Source organism: Falco naumanni, chromosome 5 (assembly GCF_017639655.2).
Source record: "Falco naumanni isolate bFalNau1 chromosome 5, bFalNau1.pat, whole genome shotgun sequence".
In the NCBI taxonomy this organism is placed as follows: domain Eukaryota; kingdom Metazoa; phylum Chordata; class Aves; order Falconiformes; family Falconidae; genus Falco; species Falco naumanni.
The window spans coordinates 71,631,891-71,649,073 of record NC_054058.1 but is presented as its reverse complement, the minus strand read 5'-3'; the positions used below and the strand labels follow the sequence as shown (position 1 = coordinate 71,649,073).

General features: G+C 46.9%; 1 protein-coding gene across 3 annotated transcripts in view; it reads left to right on the top strand.

Annotated features, from left to right (window-relative positions):
* AHCYL2 (adenosylhomocysteinase like 2) overlaps nucleotides 1-16,273 on the top strand; it is a 109,298-nt gene extending 93,025 nt beyond the window's left edge. For all 3 annotated transcript variants that reach the window (XM_040594897.1, XM_040594898.1, XM_040594899.1), the window contains exons 7-17: nucleotides 536-642; nucleotides 2,436-2,552; nucleotides 6,057-6,120; nucleotides 7,266-7,354; nucleotides 8,866-8,936; nucleotides 9,075-9,169; nucleotides 9,952-10,050; nucleotides 10,486-10,554; nucleotides 10,640-10,718; nucleotides 11,888-12,008; nucleotides 13,571-16,273. In XM_040594897.1, the coding sequence (XP_040450831.1) occupies nucleotides 536-642; nucleotides 2,436-2,552; nucleotides 6,057-6,120; nucleotides 7,266-7,354; nucleotides 8,866-8,936; nucleotides 9,075-9,169; nucleotides 9,952-10,050; nucleotides 10,486-10,554; nucleotides 10,640-10,718; nucleotides 11,888-12,008; nucleotides 13,571-13,577 (918 nt within the window). In that variant the 3' untranslated portion in view covers nucleotides 13,578-16,273. The remainder of the gene's footprint in view (nucleotides 1-535; nucleotides 643-2,435; nucleotides 2,553-6,056; nucleotides 6,121-7,265; nucleotides 7,355-8,865; nucleotides 8,937-9,074; nucleotides 9,170-9,951; nucleotides 10,051-10,485; nucleotides 10,555-10,639; nucleotides 10,719-11,887; nucleotides 12,009-13,570) is intronic.
* Nucleotides 16,274-17,183: the final 910 nt, after the last annotated feature.

The window sequence follows — 17,183 nt, the reverse complement described above, 5'->3', positions numbered from 1 at the left end:
GGCAAAGCAAATTTGCAATGGCCAAAGCTGTTGTCTAACAGAGGTTCAGTATTTTTAATATGCAGTGTTTTATGATGCAGTTACATTATAACTGGCATTAGTGGTTCTGCACCATCCTCCTCCTTCTCCATCCTTTTCCATCCTGCTCCTTCTCCATCCTCCTACATTAGCAGTCATATCACAAAAACTGATGTCTCTGTATGGTTCAAGGGCATTTCCATCTGTGCTTCTGGGAGATGGCGAGAGAGGAGCTTCCACAGCAGTTTTCCATGTTTCCTCAGATCATTATAAACATCAAGGTCTGCCGTTTTTGTCTGACCTGTTGCCTTTCCAGTGCAATATTGATGAAGCAGCACTACTGAACACTCAAGCAGAGTAGTCTTACCTAAGCTGTCACGATGTTGTATTTGAGCTGCCAAAACATGGGCTTGGTTGGGAATGATTTGAGCATGTGATTTATTTCTTATACCTTTTTGGGGTCAGCAGGCCTTACTGAATCTTCAGAGTGGTGACTTTGTGGTTATTTTTCTTACAGATCTTGGATGATGGAGGAGATCTCACTCACTGGATTTACAAGAAATATCCCAACATGTTTAAGAAGATCAAGGGGATAGTAGAGGAGAGTGTGACTGGTGTCCACAGGTAACAGCACAGGCCGGGCTGTGAGCACAGAGATGTTTGGACAAAAGCATCTTCTGCCTCAGGGCACTGGTAGCAAAAGATCTCCAAGACGTAAGATGCCAAGATACAACATTAAGAATGTCGAACCTCCTAATATGTGGTCTGAAGTTTTCCTTCAGCATGGGCTTGGCTGTCCTATACAAGCTGTTTTAAATCTCGCATATAGCAAAAGTAATAGACTTGGAACTACTGCTTTGAATTTCAGACGAGGAGCAGAAGCACCTACTGACCATTGCATGGGTGCAAAAAGTGCACAAGGTCTTGTTTATCCACCTGTGAAGTAGGGGCAATGGTTACCTCACCTCATTTTGCAGACGAAAAAGAGAGGGGGTGAGGGTGTTGCACAAGAAGGGCTGGGCTTTGGAGAGTGTCAGCAGCATGGTCCTAAACTAAATCTATGGGAAGAATGATGATTTGGGAGGAGGAAATGAGTCTCTAGTTGGGGTGGGAGTCCAGGGAGGGAGAAGAACAGAGATGCAGCTGTATGACCGAGTGACATCTATCAGTCTGCAGCAGAAGCGGAATTGTGATGGGAGAAGTGGCTCCTAGGGTTAGGAGGGGTGTCAGAGGTGCTTTTCCAGTGGAGTTAATTGTATCACAGGTGACAGAAAATAGAGCACTGAGAAGAGCAGCAGACTCTGATTTTTCCTTTATTTTTGCAGGGAGAAAGGCTTGGCTGCAGCTCTTGGAGCTGGTTGAGAGTTTGGCCAGAGGTGCAGGCAGCCTACAAAACAGGGAAATGAAATACTTAAAACAAACTGACTCAGGTTTGCAGCCAGTAGGGTCAAGAAAAGGACCTGGTAATATTTTTAGTATTGGGATTCATTCCCTATATGGGCAAATCCCTAGATGCGCAAAACCAAAGTGATGTTAAAAAAACTGTTCCCCACGTTCTTGTGCCAGGGGCAAGGTTGTTTCCTGAGGTTGGTGGTATTGATGCCTGCGTGTGGGGAATGTGTGCCCCTTACCTTCAGGGGACAGGTAACATGGGGACTGAGGCTCTCCAGATGACAAAGGCTGGGGTGACCTGGAGGTGGTCTGTAGAGCCTGACCGAAGGAGCACGTTCTCCTTCCCAAGCTCTGGAGCAGGGAGATGATTTTCAGATTCTTTTCATAGCCGTAGTGTAGCATTTAGGTTCATTTTTAGTGGTTTTGCTGCTGCCAGGAGTTGAGTCAGCGCTCAGAAGTAGGAGGTCAGGTTGATGTCTTCTCCACCCTGGTGACTTCTTGCACTACACCTTGGTGATTACATTCCTACTACTGTTCAAATTGATATTTTGCTGCAGACATTGATCACAGCAGCTTCACATTGCCATGAATGTTCTTCTGTGGCCATTCCTATTTGTCTTGAGCTGTAGCATCTTGAGGAATTACAGGAGCTCTCATTTTATGTTATCTGAAGTAGGATTTGAGGGGTTTGTCATTTTGAGGACATCAGAGGACAGTTGTAATATCAACAGTTATGAGGCACATGGAGTCTAGAGCACCTTCCGATTTGCTATTTGAAATTTTTAGGAAATGCCTCTTGTCAACCTGGTAGTTCTTCAGTAGGGGAGGAAAACAGATGCAAGTATCTGTGGAAGGAAGAATGCTACCTTCTTCTGAAATGAGGAGCTTCTATTGAGAGATTATCTTTGACCCTTCACATGTCTACTGCTCACTCCAGCAAAACAAGGACCTCAAGAGCACGCAACAGTAGAGCATAGGAAAGTACTTTTCCACTGATGATCTCTTTCTTCGCTTATTCACAACAGGCTGTACCAGTTGTCCAAAGCAGGGAAGCTCTGTGTCCCCGCCATGAATGTCAACGATTCGGTCACAAAGCAGAAGTTTGACAACCTGTACTGCTGCAGAGAGTCCATCCTGGACGGGTACGTACATGGCCACCCAAACGTAGCTGTGTCCCTTGCTTGGGTTGCTTCGGACCCCACAGGGAACTGCATCCATAAGTCTGTCCTAGCTGCCACTTTAGATCATTTTAGATCAATTGTTGTGACAGAGGAGAACAAAGACCCTTTATTACCTCTGGTCCATCCTATTTGTATCAAAGATGGATCTGCAAAGTGTTTTGAGACAGTGGCTATGCCTCTGTGGGTCAGACAGCCCTGAGATTTATTTGTGCAATTGTATGTAAAGTTCTGCAGACATATGCACAGCAGAAAACAAAGGTTGATTCTTGTGTTTGCAGGAGAATAATCTCGCAGCAAAGATGCTAGTGTCTCTGGAAGTCTGGGTTCAGTATTTTTAACCCAGCTATGTGTATGAACGGGGCACGTCACTTAAATTCTGCCTCTGCTCCTCTTTTTGTGGAAAGCCTATCTTCTCTTTTCTCAGGGTGTCTGGAATACACATCAGATATGTCATTAGTCATATCGATGTAAGCCACTTCCCAGTGCCTTTCAAGGGAGCTCACCGAGTCTTTGTGCTCTCAGGGTGATGTTGCCTTTTCATGTGTGTAGGTGACTCCATGCATTTTCCCTTCCTGGTGAGTGTGATGGGAGCTGTGTTCAAGCCCTGCAGCTTCTCGTACTCCTGTGTGACGACTCCAGAAGTCCTCACGTATGGCTACAATACTCCTTCTTGTCCCTCTTACCTTTGTGGCATCAGGATAAAACCCATCTGTGTCTGTTGTGTGTGTGTGAGTCAACGAGCTGCTTCATCACAACATTTTTTGCCTTTCTAGTTTCCTTTTTTTATCCTCTCCTGTGAATATACAATGAAGCAAAAGAAAGAAAACAGAAGAGGTTGTGGTAGACTGAGACTTTATCCCTTAACAGTTGTGTGACCAAAGTGCAGGCTTAAGTCTGAGGATTACACTCTGTCCTTCAGCTGAACATAAATACATAGGTGCAGAAGGTGGGAATGATGGGGCTGACAAACACTTTATCCACCTCTCCCCACCCTGGTCCTGCAGGATTTACAGCCACATGCCATACAGAAGAGTTGTCTGCTTCCCTCTGTGCTCCCTTCCCCCAGAGTTCCCAACAGGCAGACCTGGGGCTGGGAGCAGCTCTGCAGCATCCTGATGGTGCTGTACTTTTTAGGATCGGATGGGAATCAGTCACTGACGGATACGTGGGCACTGGGAACATGATGTATCTTCTGAGATTGTTGGTCTTGAGATGCAGCGCAAAATACTTGAAGTTGTGATCTAGAGAGTGTAAATCTCAGTGATTTTTTTTTTTCTCTCTCTTTTTTTTTTTCTTTATGTTGATGGAGTTGGGTGCTCATGTCCCCACCACCTCCACCACAAAATTTTGTCAAAGCCAAGTGAGATTAGGACAAGTTTTATTTTGACAGTTCCAGACTATGACAAATAGCATCTGGTAGAGATCCCAGTAGACAAGTAAGCACAGAAGCAAGGACAAACTTGACTTTCTGGACTGGTGTTGATACTGATGAGATGAATATCAGAAGAAAGATTGCCTGCTCTGTGCCAGGTAGCTTTGGTACAGAGGAGGAACCCTCCCTGGAGAAGACAGACTGCTTCAAGAGAAAAAACTTTTTTCATGTTGATACCTTGGTATGGCTCAAAGTTTAAACAAGTCTCAAGATCTGCAGTTCTTGGTTCCTTGCCACTGTAGAAATTCCTTCTATTTAATCAAACTCCACCTGGCAGTGCTATTGGTACCGCTGCCTTCTATCTGGTGGCACCAGAGGTTATCAGAGACCCAGCATAGGCTTCCCTGTTGGTGGTGGTGGATTCTGCTCTAACATCTTTCTCCCAAATCTTTGGGAGATGTGTGGTAGAGTGCTTCATTTGTCACCTTGGCTTTGAAGCAGTCTTCCTGGTAGTGGTCATCTTGACCAGGAGAAGTGAAGAAGACTCATGTTTGTAAAACCTGTGTGTCCAAATACAGGGGCATGAAGATGACATGTGAAATATGTGCAAGTGCCATATGACTTAGTGAACCACTGAATATTCTTCTCTGGATGATCCAATGCACGTGCAGTTTTTTCCCCACATTTCCATCACATGTTGTTCAAAAGACTAAATTTTGGGCTCCTTGTCAAGTCCAGTGGTGATGGTATCTGGCTCTTCCCTGCCAAGACATTTTATTATGTGAGCCAGAACCTGGCGCTGCAAACAGCCCATGGTTTCTTGCTCTTCCTGCCCATCAAAACTGGAAAAGTTTGATCAAAATCATCAGCGGTCTCCAAAATACGTACAGTCTGTGAAGCTGCGATGTGGAACAGCGTACTCCAAGGGGGAAAATGAGGGTGGTGAGGCACTGGCACAGGCTGTCCAGAGCAGCTGTGGCTGCCCCATCCCTGGAAGTGTTCAAGGCCAGGCTGGACGGGGCTTGGAGCAACCTGGTCTGGTGGAAGGTGTCCCTGCTCATGGCAGGGGGTTGGAACTGGATGGTCTTTAAGGTCCCTTCCAACCCAAACCATCCTGTGATTCTATGAAAACATCTTGATGAAGTAATTCTTCTAATGAAGTAGCCCGCCATTCTTCATTATGGCCATGTCTCTGCTCTGTGGTCACAAGATTCAAGGCACACAAGGCAGCCTCTGGTGTGGGGGTCAGCTGCCTGGTGAGGAGTTGCCCCCAGATTTTAAGTTGAGTACACAACTTCTAGCTCTGTGTTCCATACATGGCAGATGCTGTCACTGGCTAAGAAATGTTAAAATCTTTAAAATCTTCTTTGTCTTGTCTTCCGTTGTGATGGGTGATGGACACCATGGGTAGGCAAATTAGGATTTGGATTAAGTCTGGCCCAGGCATCTCAAACAGGGTCAAGAGAAATCTAAGCAGAGGTGCAATTAAATCTGCTGTGGTTTTTATCTAAATTCTTTCAGGAATGTAAGGGAATTTCACCTTCCCTGCACTGCTAACCTATTTACTTGTCTGCTAAAAATAGCCTCTAATGTAGGACACTCTTAGGGAGATACCAGAAGGAAACCGAGTGGAAGGGAGAGCTTTATTTGTGGAAAGCACTGGGATTCTGGCAATAATTTACCACTTTACTGCTTCTTCTCTAGTTATTTCTGTGGGGTATTTTGACTTTAAAAAGAAAATTCCAGAAAAAGTACTTTTGGAAAATGTCTTAAATATTTCTGGAGTACCGAAACAAAGGGATCCAACCAAAAAAACAACAAAAAAAGGGAACCAGACCCCAAATCTGTCTGCTTTGTTGTGTTTCACTGGTAGCACCTACCCTTACCAAAGGAAAAAGTCAGTTTTTTTAGGTGCCCTTCGGGTCATCTGTGCACCCAGAATTGCTGTGTGTCCTCAGGGATTCAGGATACAGCCATGGTGTTTAGGAGGAGCAAACTGAGAAGGACCACTGTCCTTCACAGCATCATTAGTGGACTAGGTCTTACTGCTGGTCTTTAATTGGTTTTGGTTTTTTTTTTTCCTTTTTTCTTAGCCTTAAAAGGACAACAGACATGATGTTTGGAGGAAAACAAGTAGTGGTTTGTGGCTACGGGGAGGTAAGGGGTTCATATTTTACATGCAGGTGCTGCATGTAAAATCAACACATCCTTTGCATGGCTTTATCCAGCGGGGCTTTTCTGTCCTTGTGGCTTTTATCTGTATCTGCAGATATCTTCAAACCTGACGGGTTTGCCAGAATTGAAGATTTCATTGATTTCCAGTATATTTCTTTAGTATTAAACAGATACCAAACCTGAACCTTAAAAGACATGAGTATTAAGTATACTGAGTATCTTTAATCTCTGAATATTGACATATCCAGATATTAACATATAATATATTAATATTATCTTTTATGTTTGTATTACATATTATATTCTATTTAATATAATACTAAAATATTCAGAGGCTGGGTTCTGCAGATGTATCGTGCAGCTGCAGCATTGCATGCTGAAGTGTGGTCAAGAAAGATAAGTTAATCTTGACTTACCCCTGTGCTTTCACCCCCAAACGGTGTAATCCTCTCTCAAGGGTGGGGATATTCACCCTTCGACAGTTCTTATCGGGACCAGTTAACACCACTTATGGTGGGCTGTGCTGTGCGTGCTCTACTGGGACTCTTTTTTTTTTTCTTTTTTTTTTTTTTTCCAAAGAGCTAAATTGGGACAATTTTCTCATTTGTAGTCACATTTTTTGGGAACCCTTGGTCATTTAACTGCTCCCCTGAATTCCCCTGCCAGCTGCACCATATGTGCTGTATAAAGGTTAAAGCTTGTTCACCCTCAGAGATTAAACCATTCAGCTTCTTAAATAGAGTAAAGGTTACAAGAAACTCTTAAACTTTCCATGAGATAAGTGTAATCTGTTGTTATTGTGGTGTCTTCTAGATACCAGGACATTTTTTGGGGAAAAGAACTCCCTGGGACCAAAATCAACGGCACTTTTGTATTTTTTAGTGCCTCTCTTATCTAAGCTGGGCTTGACTCAGGTTCTATATTATTCCAAATCTAGAAATTTCATGCACCCGGAAATGGAGTACATGCAATCAGAATTGCTAAGAGGGTTGCAAAAGGCTCTTGGAGCTGCAGAAGAGTTGCCTGGAGTTTACATCCCCAATAAACTTCCCACAGCCGTATTGATGCTCAGTGTCTTCTGAGCTCTCGGCATCTCATTCTTCCTCTGTGCTCTTCTCCCTCCCCAGGTTGGAAAGGGCTGCTGTGCTGCTTTGAAGGCCATGGGCTCCATAGTGTACGTGACAGAGATCGATCCGATCTGTGCCCTCCAGGCCTGGTAAGCAGTCGCACCGAGCCTGGCTTCTTCTTTAGGCTTTTTTTTCCCCCCAGGAAACTGTGGCCAGTAACAATTCCGCAGTGGTCCCTCCCAAGTGGGATGCTGGTGAGGAATTCATGGCTTCTCTGCACCCTCAGAGGGACCCACAGCTCTCTCCTATGGCCAGAAAATGCTTCCTGTACTAAAGCATCACCCAGTTTATCTGTAACCTACATGCCAGCTTGCATAATCATAACCACAGTGGCCAAGAGTTTAACGATATGGCTTGAAAGAGTGAATTTAATGATATGACTTGAAAGGATGGTGGGAGTGAACTGAGACCTTTGGAGTGCAGACTTGGGCTTTACTGTGCTGTGCACACACCTCACCAAAGGGATATTTTGGTTTCTGTGATCACCTGCCCTCACAAACCTCTCCTCGCTAACACTGGTACTGTGGCGCAGGGCTGAAAGCACATGGCTGTCCCCTCACACGGGCATGTTGCAATTATACCTGACCTCATTTCCTCCAGGTAACGGTTGTTTTGGTGCAGAGATGCTGCTTCTGCATCCCGAAGTGTGAGACAGAACATGACTATGAAAGCAGAGTCCCAGAAACATCCAGAGCCTTATTAAACTCGCAGCCTTTTCCCAACAGCAAACTTTCAAAGGGCTATTGTGGTCAGAAAACTAATAAGACCTGCTTAATTAGCAGAGCTGATCAACTTTTGGTTTGCTTTGCAGCCTTCACAAGTGGCACATCCAGCACCTGCAGCCTAAATTGTGAATTTGGTTGTTTGCAGCAACCCCCTTCCCTGACTCTGCACGAGGCAACACCATGCAGCCCCTCTCATAAGGAGTTTGCAGTGGGGAAAGAAAAAACAGTAAATGGAACATACAGCAGAAAAAAAATTGCTTTTTTTTTTACAGTAACTATGATTTCACAGCTTGTGAGAGTCACAGAAATAAGTTCCTGGGAGGACTCTCAACAAATCTTTAAAAAAATCCTGCCCTTTTTATCTGATGCACTGAATACACCTTGCTCGGTGAAGTCAGGAAAGACTTGCTGAGGGCTCAGCACTTCTAAAGATTGTGTAGATGCCTAAATATGCATTGCAAGGTTAGTGATAGACATCTTTGGGCTTGGGTTTTTTTTAAGCTTGATCTAAATCCATATCAGAAAGGATTCTGCAGCAGCAGGGCATATCTACATCTTCTGGATGTACTTGGCAGGAGTAGCAGCTTTAAAAAAGCCATCTCAAATGAAAATTGAGTTTTGCAGATGCGGAGCCCTGACAGAAAATGCGAAACCCCCAAAATCTCTTTTTACTTCTCCCTACAACAGTCCCAAATCCTCCAAGCTGACTCCAGAAACCCTCCTAACGGCCTGGGGTATGTGGCCCTTCGCATGCTGCCTTGCTGTTTTCCAGTCTGGCATTCAAAAGTTAAAATGAGTGTCTGAGAATCACTTGATGGGTTTTTTTCTGTTTTTGCTGCTTCTCAGACCACTTTTTTTCCCCCCCCTCCTCTTAGCATGGATGGATTCCGGCTCGTGAAACTCAATGAAGTCATCAGACAAGTTGATATCGTCATCACCTGCACAGGTACGTGGTCCCTGAGGCAGGAGGATTGGTCTTCAGGGATACGCACTCCATAATCGGGTGCATCTTTGTCCAAAGGAAAAGGCAAAAAGATGGGGAAAGTGAATGTGGGTACTTAGTATGGATTTTGCTGTCTGGCAGGCAACAAGAACGTGGTGACCAGGGAACACCTGGATCGGATGAAGAACAGCTGCATTGTCTGCAACATGGGGCACTCCAACACTGAGATCGATGTGGTGAGCACAGGGATGTGTGGTGGGCGCAGGGACAGCACGGTGTGGGGTGACAGTGTTTGTGGGACCCGTCAGCAGCTTTATCTGACACGCTGCTTTAGCGAGCGCCTGGGAGGAGCTAAAACAATCCCGTGCTCCTGTGTCTCAGCAGACACCGGCAGACATGTCACTATCATTCCTGCAATCCCAAAGGATTGCAAGCCAGACAAACTGCTCCAGCTTCCAGTGTTGTGTATCCACCAGCCTCATTACTTCCTCTGGAAAGTCAGTGAATCACCCACTCCAGCCTAGTCCCTCTGCTATTGTGTTATACCATTAAGACCCAGCCAAGAGTTCAGCTTGGTGCAACACAGCACACTCAACCCCACCATGTTTTACCAAATGGCACCAAAATCTGCTCACCTGTGCTTAGAGATGAGTAGAAAAACGGGAGGGTCTTGTCTGAAGGACAGTGGAGAATTGCTCGGCCAAACCCATGGGTTTACAGCTATTTTCTGTGCTGGAAAGAAGTGACTGCAGCCATGCAGAGCTCAGGTGACCATGAATCCTCTTCAGCCAGAAGACCTTGAACAATAGATGTTGCTGGAGCTTTGATGTATTGTAATCATAAAAATAGTACCAGGTTATGATTCATAAAGGTTTCATTGGTCTGGGACTGCAACTGGACCCAAAGGAAACTATAAGCCCAGGACAGTGTCAGCGAGTTGCTTCCCCTTTTTGTTCCTTTTATGTAGCTTCTCAGGTTTGATCTCTTGCCGGCACTTTATTTTAACACTGTGTTTCAGGCAAGCCTGCGTACACCTGAGCTGACCTGGGAGAGGGTGAGGTCACAGGTGGATCATGTCATCTGGCCAGATGGGAAGAGAATAGTCCTTCTGGCAGAGGTGAGTTGCTGGCAAAGGAGCAGGAATTGCAGCCTGTTGACTGCTTGTGGAGGAAAAAAACAAGGGCTGGATGAGCGATGGAGCTAAAGTGTGTCCAGAAATCACCTCCTTGGCCCTCAGCAGCTGAATAGTCCCTCTGGTCGAAAGGCTTAGTGTAACCCAGTTTTGGCCCATGACTTACTGGAACACAGAGAAGCTCCTGTGGTTTTCTGTATCCCACTCCAGGATATCTCACAGGGTATTTTATCAGTTTTTCACTTCTAAGTAGTTTAACTGAATTACAAAGGAAACCAACATCTTGGGCTTCAAGTGCACGTGCTAAATGGTGTTTCATCCCAGAAGGGACACATTCCACCAGTGGTTCTTGTACCTTCTCTAGGGTTGTAAACTGGTTTTGGTGCTATGTTGAGATAACAATCAGATTTTGCTTCCCAGGGCCGCCTGCTGAACCTAAGCTGCTCCACCGTCCCCACCTTCGTCTTGTCCATCACTGCCACCACACAGGCAAGTAGGGTTTGGGCTGAGCCAAAAGCAGCATCTTGCTCCATAGCGGGCAGCAGTTACTTATCTAAATGTCTTCTCCATCCAGGCTCTGGCTTTGATAGAGCTTTACAATGCTCCCGAAGGCCGCTACAAGCAAGACGTGTACTTGCTGCCTAAGAAAATGGGTAAAGATGTACTCATTGCCTTCTGTTTTGGTTTTGAGATTTAACAGATGGGAGGTTTTGCTAGGCTGAGCTGAGGACAGCAGGGCATCACAGCCTCCTGGGCTCTCCTGTTTGCCTCCCTGCCAAGCTCAGGGTTTTCCAGCAAGTTCTTCCCACTGGGTCTGGGCTCTTCACTAAATTGGACATGTTGTTCCTCCGTCCCACCTGGGGAAAACAGGCTGACGCACTTGGCCGACTGCAGGAGTCTGTCTGTGGTGATGCAGGGGATTTTCATGTAGGGCTTCTGCTAGCTGAGCTGCCTTTGTTGGCTGTGAAGACACATAGTCCCTGACCAACAGCTCTGCCAGCAAAAAACCCTCCTGAGGCCACAAGCTGTATTGACCGTGCTTTTGCTGCAAAACAGGACTTTTTGATGTTAATTGTATTTTTTTGAGACCAGGTGCAGCTTGTCCCTAGCTTGGGTGTTGGTTGTCACCTACCAGAAAATGGCTCCTGCGTCCCAGTTTCATAGAACCACAGAATGGTTTGGGTTGGAAAGGACCTTAAAAGATCATCTAGCTCCAACCCCCCCTGCCAGGGGCAGGGACACCTTCCAATAGACCAGGCTGCTCCAAGCCCCATCCAACCTGGCCCTGAACACTTCCAGGGATGGGGCAGCCACAGCTTCTCTGGGCAGCCTGTGCCAGTGCCTCACCACCCTCACAGTAAAGAATTTCTTCCTAATATCGAATCTAAATCTCCCCTCTTTCAGCTTAAAGCCATTCCCCCTTCTACTGTCACTACAGGCCCTTGTAAAAAGTCTGTCCCTGTCTTTCTTACAAGCCCCCTTTAGGTACTGGAAGGCCGCTCTAAGGTCTTTCTGGAGCCTTCTCTTCTCCAGGCTGAACAACCCCAACTCTCTCAGCCTGCCTTTGCCCAGGGGTAGAGTGTAACTCAGCAGCAGGCCCAGGAGTCCTGTTAGAAGGGTATTTCAGAGGAAGGTTTTCCCCTTTCATTCAAAACAGCTGATGGTTTTCCCCACTGAGGGTGAAAAGCAGTCCTGCAATTTACCAGCAAAGGCGTGAAGAGTGGTGCCTTTACCAGCTGGGGCTTTAGTGACCTGGTGTGCAGCAGGAGGGGACTCATTGCCTTCCCCTTACCCACACTAATGAGGCTTGGAATTGTTTCAGATGAGTATGTGGCAAGCCTTCACCTCCCAACGTTTGATGCCCACCTGACAGAGCTAACGGATGAACAAGCAAAATACCTGGGACTGAATAAGAATGGACCTTTCAAACCGAACTACTACAGGTGCTGCTCCTCGGCTCCTCAGCCTCTCTCTTTCTTCTGCCATGATGTGGGGTCCGCGTGTGAGGGCAGCAGAGGGTATGGGGTGTAATCCCACCAGTCCTCTCAGAAGATATCACGGGCTTTCTGATAATTCCAGTTGCCATGTAGAAAGCAGTCTGGCTGGGGACGGTGCGGTTGGAGCTGTGACGCAGAGCACTTGGCAGGACATGAGCCCTTTGTATCTGGCAGCAGCTGTCACCCAGACGTGGCAAATGGCAGAGTGATGCCATCCGGCCAACTCAGATGACAGCTTTATTTTTAAAGTTTGATGAAGAATGAGATGGCGCAGAGCAGTGTTTGCCCCTTGCACCAGGGGCTGCTTGGTCAGGCTCGGCTCCGTGGCTCTGCTCCCTCAGCATGAGCTGGGCTGATCCCCCCAAAATAATAATTTTCAATATGAGCCCCTGGATTGCTTCCCTTTCCAGGCTTACACTTGTAGCCAACACTGCTACGCATTTTTTACTGTGAAAAATAAATGGCTTTGCACACATAGATCAGTTTGCCAGTGGGTTGAAGCCCAGTTCCTTTTCTTGCAGGAAGAGGCATTTTCTCAGGTGCAGGTCTTCAGCGTTCACATGTTTGTGGGTTTTTGATTTTTGGGGTTTAGTGGGTTTTGCCAGAGTTTTTTTTTTCCCCTGCCCTATGTTACATGCAAAATTATGGTGCTGCCCCATGGACATGCCCTCCTGTGGAGGAATTCCCTCCAGATTAATTTTCTTTGCCTGGTTTTGGTGTCTGGCTGTAGTCCTGACCTTGTGGGGGTGTGTGGTTTGTCCCATGTATGAAGACAGAAGAAGTAGAGGGTTACGTCAGATTCCCTGCATCGAAGGAGAGCCATGATGACAAACATCCCCCATGCACTGTGGGGTGGAGGTGTACTTGGACAGCTTTGGTTTGGTGTCCTGCAGGAATTTAAGCCTCCAAATAGAACAGGGGAAGAGTCTTGTTTTCCAAAGCTCCCTACTTTGATGTGTAGGCGCGTAGGGCGGGAGGTGAGAGATCTCCAGGTGCATGTTCTCTCTTTTTCTGGATATAACGGGCAATTGGACTTCATCCCGTGCAGCTCAACAGCTTGCTTCGTTAAAGCAAGCACCTCTCTCTTTCTACATGTAGCATATCGTTTGCAATATGCATTATCTGCTTTTAGTTCCCAGCCTAACAGGAGCCTTCCTGATAAATTCAGCCAGTTTGAGCCAGGCTTTGGTGTTGCACCTTCACTGCATCCCCTTCCATTTCTGAACTGACTTTGCAAACTGGTGGGACTCAGACCCTGAATCACTCAGGCGCCGCTGAATTTTTTCCCTTTCCTGTACTCAAAGCGAGAGGCAGCATTCAAGCAGTGAGGGCAGGCAGCTAAATATAATGTGATATTTGTGGGGGAGTAGATACGGTCCAAGTCCTTTTCAAAATCATTTATTTTCTTGTTGTCTACCCCTCCCAAAATACACCATGTTGATGGGGGAGAGCTTTGAATTTCTTCCCCAGTGGCTCACCAAAACCTCCTTTTCTCTTCTTTTCCCCAGATACTAAGTTCCTGCTGCTGTGTCCTGGAGAATTGCGAGGAACAAGAACCCAAGTCTGTTCTCAACTACTGTACAGGATGAAACAGCGCAAGCTTCCTAAGTTAGAGCTGGGCTTGCTCACATAGTAGACAGTGTGTTTAGGTTATTTATTTATTAAATTAGAATACTGTACATGCGGCCTCTGCCACTGGTGTTCGTACTGCCGCGGGACTGGGAGACGGTGCATTTCCGTTTATTTCATTTTTCTCTTTGGGTTGTTTTTTTGGGGGCTGGGAGGATGGGGGAGGCGAGGAAGAAGCTGGTGGAATCGAATTGTTGTGATGTACTTGGAATAGTTCATTATCACCATTAATCCAATGTGCACAACAGGAGCCGCGGGATCCAACTTCGAGGTCGCACGTTGCTTTTGGTTTCCTTTGCATCCCAGCACTTCTTCCAGCGGAGCAGATCCTGGCAGCCATGAGAGCCGGCCAGAGGGTGGCCGGGTTTGCATTTCTCATACCATTTGACAACACAGCTAAAAACCTCGTTTGCTCCAGGTGCTGCCAACCAGCCAGGTGCCGCTTTGGCAGCAAAGCGGTAAATCTCGCCGGTGATTGCTGGAGAAACCTCTCGTAACTCTGCTGAACTGCCTGAGGGACAGTTCTGCCAGCAAGTCGGTGAACTTTGCCTTAGCACTGCTGAAAGCTGTAACGAAGGGTCCAGTCGTTAGCGTCAGCCAGGGGTAGCCCTTAGTACGTGGTAGGAGCGGGGAGGGCAGAGCAGTGCCCACTTGGAGGCAGACGTGGTGGTGGTGGGGTAGGACCCACCGCCACTCCCTTCATCACAGCTCCGCAGTATTTTCCTGCTGCTTACATTATGAGTGCCAACCTTCTATGGTTCAACCAAAGTCATATTCCTGGTGGGGCTATGGGGCAGCCTTGCGTGCCCATGCTGGTGGAAGAGCCTTGCAACCTCACCAACAAATGCTGCTCATGTTTCAGGGAGCTCTTGCAAATCCAAGCAGAGCTCATCAGCCATCCCAGCTGGGAGGACCCGTGTCCACACGAGGTCTTTCCCCAGCTGAATGTCAGTCCTCATTGGAAATCTTTGGACTTTTATTTTCTAGTAATATTTGTATTATAAAATCTGGAAATCCCCTTTGAGTGTATGAGACATATGCCAGAGTAATCCCCACACCAATGCTGTGCGCAGGGAAGAGTTCAGCATCACTAAAACCCTTCAGTCACCTCAAATCTTGATGCATCAGAGCCAGTGAAGAACAAATTTACCATAGTTACTTGTTTTAGCCCAGGATGTCCCCCCCTGAATGCTGTGGACAGCATGGCACGCTTACCAAGGTGACTTTCCAAGTCTCCACGTCTCATCAAAGTAATTTCTATGGTTCACATGGAGAACATGGTCCTTCCAAAAATTGCCTGACCCCGTGAGCACAAAAGCCTGTATCCTGTGGTTACTGCTTTGGTACCTGAGTCTCTCGTCAGCTACAGATTCTTGTTTTGTCCTTGTGGACTTCTTTGCCATCATGAAAAAAATATTTTGTGGCAGCAAATTCATGCACAAGAAAGAAAAAACTCTGGAATTACGGTCTCAGCAGCCAACTCCTTTTCGTGGCTCTTGATGCCGAGCTCTGAAGTCAGCCTGACCACAAGCCACTCATCTTTGGAGCAAATGTCCTCATATGCTTGCTTATTCCAAGTTTCTCTTTGAAATGTCTCAAAGCCTAGAAGGAAGACCTTGAGAAGATCTTAGGGCTTTGAGAAGGCTTTGAGGAGACCTTAGGGCTTTGAGAAGGCTTCATCATAGACTGATCACAAACCACAAGCTTGAAATAATCTCTGCTCACTCATGAGTTTTATCCAGATCCTAAGATTTTTGGGAAGAGTCCCCTGAGCTATCTGAAATGTCACGTTCGGGTCTTTCCCCACACTGGATTACTTTGGTCTGCATCAGCCAGTGAACCCCAGAATTTCTGCTGTTCTCCACAGAGGTGCAGCGTGAAATCCTGCTCTCGGTCGAGGTGAAATGCGGTTGCTGGGTCACGTTGAGCAAACCAGCTTTTGGAAAATAGGTGTCCCAACCGCAGCCACTTCTGCCCCGGGAAAATCCTCCATCTGCATGACCCTTCGGTACAGCTCACGCAGTCGCTTACCTCCCTCACGTCCATTATTTGTGCAGCATACAGTGGTGCTGTTCTCATCCGTGAATTCCTTCGTGACAATTTTTAAGCCCATTTTATCTTCCAGGTAGATAGGAGAAAAAGAAAAAAATCAAAATAAAACCCCAACTGGCTTTTCCCACCTCAATTTTTAAAGCTCTTCTTCATGTCATTCTGCTTGTTCTGTAAGCTTTTTTGCTTGCTTGGCTTTTTCCTAATCAATCTGGAAACATACTCTATGATCATCTCTAAATTAAACGTGTAATGGGTTGGGTTTGGTTTTGTTTTTTTTAATGTAACACATTTTTAAAGAATTAGGAAAAAGGAGATTTAGGTAACACCAGCAAAATTGTATAAGGAAATTATGTTCTGAACTTTAGAAATAATAAGACAAAATCTGTCATCAGCTTGCAGTGAGGAAACAAAAACTTTGCAATTGTAACATTTTCAAAAGGATGTTTTAAATATTAATGTCTGAGTGATTGTATTAGATCAGCAATAAAGACTCTGTAATCTCAAAACACAAATAAAACATTGGAAAACTCAGCTTCTCCAGAGTGTCTTTCAGGTCTGGCAGGAGCAGATGGGGAATTTTTTGGGCTGGGGGTTACAGCAAGGGGGTGAGGGGTGGCGATGCCCAGGGACTGGATGGGGAGGTTGTCCCCAAGCTCGATGTGGTGCCATAGCCCTGAGCTCCCATCGCTGCCATGTAAAACCCAGTTGGGAGAGCTGCTCCGGTGGCCACACATCCTTGTGGCAGCCAGGGCTGTTTGGGCTGTGGGTGGCTGTTTTGCAGCTGATGTGTCCTTGGGGAAAGCGGACTGAGCCGTGCTGGAAAAAATCCCGTTATCTTTTCTGCTCCTGATTTGTCACATCCCTGGTGCGGACCTGAAAATGCTGCTGGGGTGGCGGAGGGAAATACCGACCTAAAGACTTTGTTTTTCCAGTGGCTGGGGAATGATGTGGGATGCGAGCAGCACCAAGATGGGTTGTCAAGCACCTCCCTGGCTGCATACCTATGGTCACCCCCTCAAAAGCAACCGTCCTCCCCATATGGGGTGGAGAGGGAGGGAGGAGAGGAGCAGGAGAGGGAGGGAAGTCTGGAGCATTCCCACCCCTGGTTTCCAGCCCTCCAGGAGTTGCTTTTAATCAACATTGTGGTAAGGGGGGCTTGGACAACCCAGCCCAGCAGGTGACCCTGTGGGGGATGCTGGGGATGCCTTGGGGACCCTTGGCCCCTGCCTGCAGTGGGTCAGCTGCAGCCGCCCGGGTGCCAGCAGGACCCGGCTCTCCCTGCACCCCCATTAGCCCCAGGGCACCTCCTGCAGCCAGCAGCTCCCCCCCTGCTCCCCCAGCCCATTGCCCCCAGGGGCACCCCGTGTCCTCCACAACATTCCCACGGACACCCCTGTTGCCAGCAGCCCCAGGGACACCCGATAACGCCCCCTCCCAAGC